Here is a 7311-nt window from a genome sequence, read left to right as displayed (position 1 = left end):
GTCTCCTCATTCATGAGTACATCAAAGAGCAGCCCTTGGATGGGGAAGGAGTGGGTCACTAGCATACAGCAAGGCCACCCGTCATGAGCTCACCCAGGAGGAGCAAGCCCTGGCTGGTTCAGCCCAGCTGGTATGTTGTAGGAGAGCAGTGTCCCCTGGGCCAGGGTTGGAGGTGGAAGAGCCACCATCAGCGTCATAGCAGGTCTTGATTGTCCTGGGTCTGGAGTCCAGGGGGTCCTTTAGGTGGGCCCTGGGCTTCAGGGTCCCTGAGGCACCTCCGGGATCCCAGGACCCTGGGACCCTTGGGTTCCACTCTCCTCCAAACACACACTAGGGCAGCTTGGAGCTGGGCCTTACCCTCCTCCTGGCCTCCTCCCCACCTGACCCCTGCTGTCCTCTGAATGGTTCATTTTGTTCTGAGTCAGGTGATCCTATCTTGGTCCCAGGAACAGGTGTGTGACCCTGGGCAAATCTACCTCTGAGCCTCCATTTCCCACTTGATAGTAATGGAAGCAGCATCAGGATCGGGAGATTAGATGTGCAGAATCGGTGTAGTGCCTCAGCAGTCAGCATGCAGGTCTGTGACCAGCCCAGCTGGGAGCTCTGCTATCTCCTCTGGCCATCCTCAGCTCCTGTCACTGCCTCTTCCAGGGCCTTTGCTTGCTCCGCTCTGTGATTCCCTTGTTTCTCATGCCTCCATGCCCTGGACACCAGCTTCTTGTACCATGAGTTGCTCCCTGGGGTGCTGGGCAGCAGATTTACCTTTCTCCCCACGAATGACTGCTGGTCCCACACCCAGAGCTCTTCTGGCCATCTTGTTATAGCCAGAAAACAGGAAAAGTGAGGCCCAGAGGGGACAGGGACTGGGCCATAGTCACATAGCCTGTTTATGACTGACTTGGGACTGGAGCCAGGTCTTCTGACTGCTCCTCCTCAGAACCCCTGTGTTCCCACTTCACCCCATTCCTCCTTGCATGGGTGTCAGAGGTAGAATCGAGGGCCACATGCCCCCTCCACCCTGACTGGATCTGCTTAGAGAGACCACTGACCACAAGGAAGGAAAACCCAGACAGAGGTCCATGCTGCAGGACTCCAGGTGTGGGGGTGGCATCCATTCCCCTTGCTGATAATATATGGTGGTTGGGAACCAGAACTTTGGTGCACTGTCCCTCCCGTTCCAGGGGGCCCAGCTGAGGATGTGCCCTTGAGCCCAGGAGAGGAGAAAGTGGGGGTGGGGGGGACCTGGCAGTCTTGGAACAGAGCGAGGGGCATCAGTCCCTGCTCTCTCCTGCTCTGTTTACAGACAAGTGCTGTCCTCCCTGGGCAAGGGGAACAGGCGGGGCAGAGGGCAATGCCAAGGTAGCACGAGGCTGGGCATGTGCCTGGTCTGACACAGTGTCTGCAGAGTGTCAGATGCTTGGCGGTGCTGATCTGAAGACCCCTGTGCCCACCAGAGCACTTTGTTCCCTTCAGAAACTAACCTCTGACCTGGGGGCAGCCAGAGTCCAAAAGCCCCAACCCCTGTCCTAGACTCAGAGCCCCCCCCCACACCAGTGAGCCTTGGCTCTGCTTATAGCATCTGACGCCAGAGGGGCCAAAAATAGCCCCCAGAGAAGGGGAGAAGGAGACTATTTAAAGGACGTGGGAGGTGCAGAGCAGAGCGTAGGGAGCAAGAAGTGATCATGGCCACTTCAGAGCTGTGCTGCCAGGTGTCCGAGGAGAACCGCGAGCGCCGAGAGGCCTTCTGGGCTGAGTGGAAGGATCTGACTCTGTCCACACGGCCTGAGGAGGGGTGAGTGTGGGTCCGCTGGGAGTCCTGCCTCTGTGTCCCAAAGCCTCCTCCCCAAGTCCTATGAGGCCAGAGCACAAACCCCTGAAATTTCTGGGGGTGGGGCAAGAAGAGTGCCTACTGGGAAGAGCAGAGTGGAATCCCCCCTCCTGCCCCCTGGTCCTGGCAGCCCCAGGGAGCCCCCTACACAGCAGCTTGCAGGAGCTCACTGCCCCTCCCCTCTGCTTCCAGTTGTTCCCTGCATGAGGAGGATACGCAGCGGCATGAGACCTACCATCAGCAGGGGCAGTGCCAGGCACTGGTACAGCGCTCCCCCTGGCTGGTGATGCGTATGGGCATCCTGGGCCGCGGGCTGCAAGAGTACCAGCTGCCCTACCAGCGGGTGCTACCCCTGCCTATCTTCACACCCACCAAGGTGGGGGCTGCCAAGGAGGAGCGCGAGGAAACTCCCGTGCAGCTGCGGGAGCTGCTGGCACTGGAGACGGCCCTGGGTGGCCAGTGCCTGGAGCGCCAGGATGTGGCCGAGATCACCAAGCAGCTGCCCCCTGTGGTGCCCGTCAGCAAGCCTGGGACCCTTCGTCGTACCCTGTCCCGCTCCATGTCCCAGGAAGCACAGAGAGGCTGAGAGGGACTGTGACTCAGACTCCACTGTGCCTACCCTGGGCTGGCCCCTTCCTGGCTAGGACCGTGGAGGGGAGCTGCTGGCCATGGATGCTTTGTAGTTTGCCCAGAGTTGGGGGCTATGGGAAGAGGGAGCCAGAGGCCTGGATGCCTGGGTCCCCTGAGTTCCCAAAGGGAGGGGAGCAAAGACAGTGGGCACTAAGGTTGGAGAGCTGGGCGCCAGCACAGTCTAGCACCCTCAGCACCAGGAAAAGGGATAAGGGATGCTGGTGAAGGCAAGAGGTCCCTGGGAGCAGTGACCCGGGTCCAGGTTTCAGCTTTGGAGGAGGACTAGGACAAGTGTGAGCGGAATGCTCTGGGATGGAGACGGAGAAGACTGGAGGGAGGGGAACGTGAAGAGGGCAGAGGCAGGGCGGGGCCCCCAGCACCCTCTGTTAGCGCTGCAATAAATGCTCAACCATGTTCCAGTCTCATCTCTTTCCTGTGGTTGTGGGGGCCAGTCCATCGATGTCCCCCCTCATGCCCCCAGCACTTCTGGGACCAGGCTGTACCTCTGAACTAAATATGGTAAAGCCTGTGGGTACACCCCATGCTTGGGGGTGGGGTGCAGGGCAGAACTGTAAACAGAGTTGCCGTCTGTCCAGTCCCCTTCCTGTGCCCTAACTCCACTGCCCAGTCCTGGCTTCCGAATTCAGTCCCTGGCACTGGGCAGTGCCCAGCATGCCAGCTGGCATCAGGGTTTGTTTAAATGATATCTCGTGGCGAACATGGAGGAGGCTAGCACCAGGACTGTCCTTGGCTGTGCCTCAGAGTGTGGATGGGGTCAGTGACCTCAAGGCCACTCAGCTGCAAATCCAGACAGAATCAATCCTGCCTGGGGTCAGGTGTGCCACCCTCCCTGACCTGAGTGGGTTTTATGGGAGGGGTTACAGGGGTCAGGTTCCTGTCTATGACCCCTGCAGCTGTCATGATGACTCATATCCCAACCTAGCTGTCTGACCCAACAAGGAGACTTTCCCCCTTGGGACAAGAAGAGAGCCCAGAGGAGGCCTGGATCAAGGGAGGCCAGAGGCTGATCTTGGCAGAGACCACTAGCCTACCCTGGGTAGAGGTGCACCTTTCTGATCCAGAGAAGTCCAGTTTCAGAAAGACCATGCACATGCAGAGAGCGGAATTGGCTTCCCACTTGGGGGGTAGGAGGGAAGACTGTAGCATCTTGCGGGCTGGATACCTGGAGCGCCAAGTAAGACTTGCAGGCCTGGCTTGGCCAGCGTCCCAGAAGGAGCTAGAGTATGGGCTGGAAGAGGGGTCCAAGACCCCAGACCCACAAGAAACTGAATACGTGGACTGCGCCCCCTAGTGGCCAGGTGGCTCGAAGAATGCTCCACGTGTCACTGCACTGACCTGTGTTCCCTGTCCCGGGAAGCAGCGCTAACATCCCGAACCTTTTGTCCTTAGCCCCCAGATAAGGAGCTCGGATCCCTGGGGCCCATTATTTCGCCTGCTAAGTTCATTATCCCCGCTCGCTTCCCCTATCGCTGCTGCCATCGGACGGGAAGGGCAGAACCTGACTCTGGGGCCCCGGGCAACCGAGGCAGAGACTGGAACGGACAGTCCTTTCTAGAGGTGGGGAGGGGCACTGGAGAACAGAGATGGGATAGTGGCCTGGAGGAGGGATGGGAGTCAGGGTGACATTAATAAGGAAAGGGTGGGGGTTAGAAGGGGTGTCCTAGAGGAAAGGGAGCCAGGTAGGAGTCTGGGACCTTCCTAGAGGTGGGGACTGGGGGCAGGAGCAATTCCAAACCTTAGAAAAAAGGGATGGGGACTGGGGATGTAGCTCAGTTGGCATAGTGCGTGACCCACCTGTACAAGGCCCTGGGTTCAATCCCCAGTACCAAAAAAAAAAAAAAAAAGAAAAAAAGAAAGAAAAAGAAAAAAGAAGGGATGGAATGCCAGGCAAAGGGGTGAATGGCTGCAGGGAGCTGGAGCTGATGAAGAGAGGAGACGCGGCTGTGGGATAGGGGCTCGGGAGTCGAGGTAGGGTGCAGGATTGGGACCGGGGCAGGTGAGGCAAGGGTGCAGGGCTGCGGGAACAAGTGTGGAGCAAGGGTGGGGCAGGAACTGATGTTCCAGCGGTCGCCCCCACACCACCGGCGTGTCTGCTGCTTCGACACTAACTGAGATGGATGGGGTGGCCACCACCGGGCGCGCATGGCCCGGGGCGGCTCATCGCTCAGCCCCCGCCCCCGCAGTGGAGGGGTCGGGCGGGGGTCCGGGGGTAGATAAAGGGGCCGCCAGACTAACGGGGGACAAGGCGGGCAGTGGGGACTGGGGAAAGGGGCATAATTCAAACTTTGGGTAATTCAAACCAGCAGTATGAGCCAAGCAGACCGGAGTCACACAGCAGGTACCGACTGGGATCCCGGCCGGGCTGCGGTCGCCTCGGCCTACCAGCGCTTCGAGCCCGGAGCCTACCTGCGCAACAACTATGCTCCCCCTCGAGGGGACCTGAGTAGCCCGGACGGCGTCGGGCCTTGGAAGCTGCGCTGCTTGGCGCAAACCTTCGCCACGGGTGAGTGACAGGACACTGAGGCACCCGGGACATTGGAGTCCTGGGGACCTGTCATCAAGAAAGGGAAAGGGAAGAGAGGGAGGAAGGGAACCAACTAAATAGGGACCAAGAAACTGAGATAGGTAACAGGTGCAAGAAGAGAAAGAGGGCCTAATGCGCGGTGGCCCTGCCTGTGGTCCCAATTACTGGGGAGACTGAGGCAGGAGAAACCCTTAAGCCCAGGAGTACTAGACGACACAGTGAGAATCCGTCCTTTATTTTAATTTTTTATCAAGTGCAGAGAGAAGAGAAAGAGCAGCGCTACAGGAGAGAAGAGAAGTGGAAAGAGAAGGTGCGGGGTGGGTGAAAATGCTCAGAATTCAGAGTCAGTTGGGGAATGTAGGGAGAGAGAGTGAGATGAAGGCAGATACTGGGGAGGAAAAAAATGGAGGAATTGCCTGGTGCAGGTCTGTAATTCCAGTGCCTGGAGGCTGAGGCAAGAGGATGGCAAGTTCAAAGTCAGCCTCAACAATTTAGCAGACCCTGTCTCTAAATATTTTTGTAAAAAAGGCTGGGGATGTTTCTCAGTGGTTAAGCACCCCTGGGTTCAATCCCTGGTACTGAAAAAAAAAAAAAAAAAAAAAAGAGAGAGGAGGAAGTAATTGAAGAGGGAGAGAAAAGCCACCTGTCTCAGGATTGTCCCTGGTAATCCTCACTGGGGATGTAGGTTTCTAGATGTGGAACCTGAGTCTCAAAGAAGCCAAGTTCCTTTTCCAAGGCAAATCAGTGAGTGCTTGGACCCAGGACAGCCCTGTTCAGTCTAACTGCAGAGGTAATGTGTCTTCCAGAGAGACCCTCTTACCCAGGTGGAAGAGCTCAGGAGAGAGAGGGAGAAGCAGGTGAGACAGAGTTGTCTAAGGCAGAGGGTGCCTGCCTTAGGGTGCCTGGGCAGACCTGGCACAGGACCCTTTTCCTCTACTCCCCTCCCAGGTGAGGTGGCTGGCCGCACCCTCATTGATATTGGTTCAGGACCTACCATATACCAGCTGCTCAGTGCCTGCGCCCACTTTGAAGACATTACCATGACAGATTTCCTGGAGGTCAACCGCCAAGAGCTGGGGCTCTGGCTGCGCGAGGAGCCAGGGGCTTTCAACTGGAGCGTGTACAGCCAGCACGTCTGCCTCATTGAGGGAAAGGGGTAAGGGCTGGAGGTGGGGGCAGGCCTTCCCATGGAGTGGCTGGAGGGGAGCAACAGAGACTGAATGGGGCAGTCCTGAGCCTTACTTGTGCCCCCTGCACAGTGAGTCCTGGCAGGAGAAGGAGCGCCAGCTACGAGCCAGAGTGAAGCGGGTCCTGCCTATTGATGTGCACCAACCCCAGCCCCTGGGCATTGCCAGCCTGGCGCCTCTGCCTGCTGATGCCCTAGTCTCTGCCTTCTGCCTGGAAGCTGTGAGTCCAGACCTTCCCAGCTTTCAGCGGGCCCTGGACCACATCACCACTCTGCTCAGGCCTGGGGGACACCTCCTCCTCATTGGGGCCCTAGAGGAGTCATGGTACCTGGCTGGGAAGGCCAGGCTGGCAGTGGTGCCTGTGCGTGAGGAGGAGGTGAGGGAGGCCCTGGTGCTCAGTGGCTATGAGGTACGGGACCTTCGCACCTACATCATGCCTACCCACCTCCGGACAGGCGTGGATGATGTCAAGGGCATCTTCTTTGCCTGGGCCCAGAAGAAGGTGGGGGTGGAGGTGTGAGTGTCCAGTGTGCCCAATGCCCTGTGGTCCTCACCTACCAGGTTCCCTTATTACTTGTGTGGCACCTAATAAAGAAATCATTCCGTACAGTCAAGTGTCAGTACCATCTGTGACTTTCTTGTGAAGCAACAAGGGTGCAGAGTTCTCTTCTGAGTATAAGGGTGTGGGAGGCATCAACCCTAGCCTTTCTTCTTTTGCAGAAGTTTCCATGAAGGTAGCTTTCTGTACTACTCATTCTTCCTAAACTAAGGAAGGCCTAGCTCAGGGGAGCTCATTTGGTACCTGTTGTATGCCAGGCTCTTGTATCGGTCATGTCACTCAGTCATTTCATTCAGTGGTGGACCCTGTTAGCCTATTTCCAGGTGAAGCTCAGAGAGGTTAAGTAAAAGGTTAAGTAACAAGCAGTAGTGGAGCCTGCAGACCCAAAGCTGAAAAGCAGGGAGACAAGATTGCCAGGTTCTGGGTGTGTATGGGGAGTATTACAATCCAGGCCTGGGATGTGAGAAAGAAAAAAAAACAGTGCCAGCTCCCTCCCCCAGGCTGGACTTGAACCCTGCCCAGCTCTGCATCTGGTCCCTACCATTCCCACCCCCAATGCCTA

General features: G+C 57.4%; 2 protein-coding genes across 2 annotated transcripts; both read left to right on the top strand.

Moving 5' to 3' along the window:
• Positions 1-1631: 1631 nt before the first annotated feature.
• On the top strand, positions 1632-2872 carry LOC107160004 (titin-cap). The gene is made up of 2 exons (XM_015506650.2): positions 1632-1792; positions 2021-2872. The coding sequence occupies exons 1-2, from the start codon at positions 1683-1685 to the stop codon at positions 2412-2414; spliced, it is 504 nt and encodes a 167-aa protein (XP_015362136.1). The 5' UTR covers positions 1632-1682; the 3' UTR covers positions 2415-2872.
• A 1832-nt stretch (positions 2873-4704) lies between these two features.
• Positions 4705-6779, top strand: Pnmt (phenylethanolamine N-methyltransferase). The gene is made up of 3 exons (XM_015506648.2): positions 4705-4982; positions 5952-6159; positions 6263-6779. The coding sequence occupies exons 1-3, from the start codon at positions 4787-4789 to the stop codon at positions 6708-6710; spliced, it is 852 nt and encodes a 283-aa protein (XP_015362134.1). The 5' UTR covers positions 4705-4786; the 3' UTR covers positions 6711-6779.
• Positions 6780-7311: the final 532 nt, after the last annotated feature.

The sequence above is a fragment of the Marmota marmota genome, unplaced genomic scaffold, assembly GCF_001458135.2.
Source record: "Marmota marmota marmota unplaced genomic scaffold, marMar, whole genome shotgun sequence".
Classification (NCBI taxonomy): domain Eukaryota; kingdom Metazoa; phylum Chordata; class Mammalia; order Rodentia; family Sciuridae; genus Marmota; species Marmota marmota.
The sequence above is the reverse complement of the archived record's forward strand: the minus strand, read 5'-3'. Positions and strand labels throughout refer to the sequence as shown.

Excerpts from the sequence above, each read along its gene's own strand:
- LOC107160004 (XM_015506650.2), top strand. The coding sequence starts at position 1,683 with ATGGCCACTTCAGAGCTGTGCTGCCAGGTGTCCGAGGAGAACCGCGAG. Across the intron at positions 1,793-2,020 it reads TCCACACGGCCTGAGGAGGG|TTGTTCCCTGCATGAGGAGG; the intron begins GTGAGTGTGGGT and ends CTCTGCTTCCAG.
- Pnmt (XM_015506648.2), top strand. The coding sequence starts at position 4,787 with ATGAGCCAAGCAGACCGGAGTCACACAGCAGGTACCGACTGGGATCCC. Across the intron at positions 4,983-5,951 it reads GGCGCAAACCTTCGCCACGG|GTGAGGTGGCTGGCCGCACC; the intron begins GTGAGTGACAGG and ends CTCCCCTCCCAG. Across the intron at positions 6,160-6,262 it reads TGCCTCATTGAGGGAAAGGG|TGAGTCCTGGCAGGAGAAGG; the intron begins GTAAGGGCTGGA and ends CCCCCTGCACAG.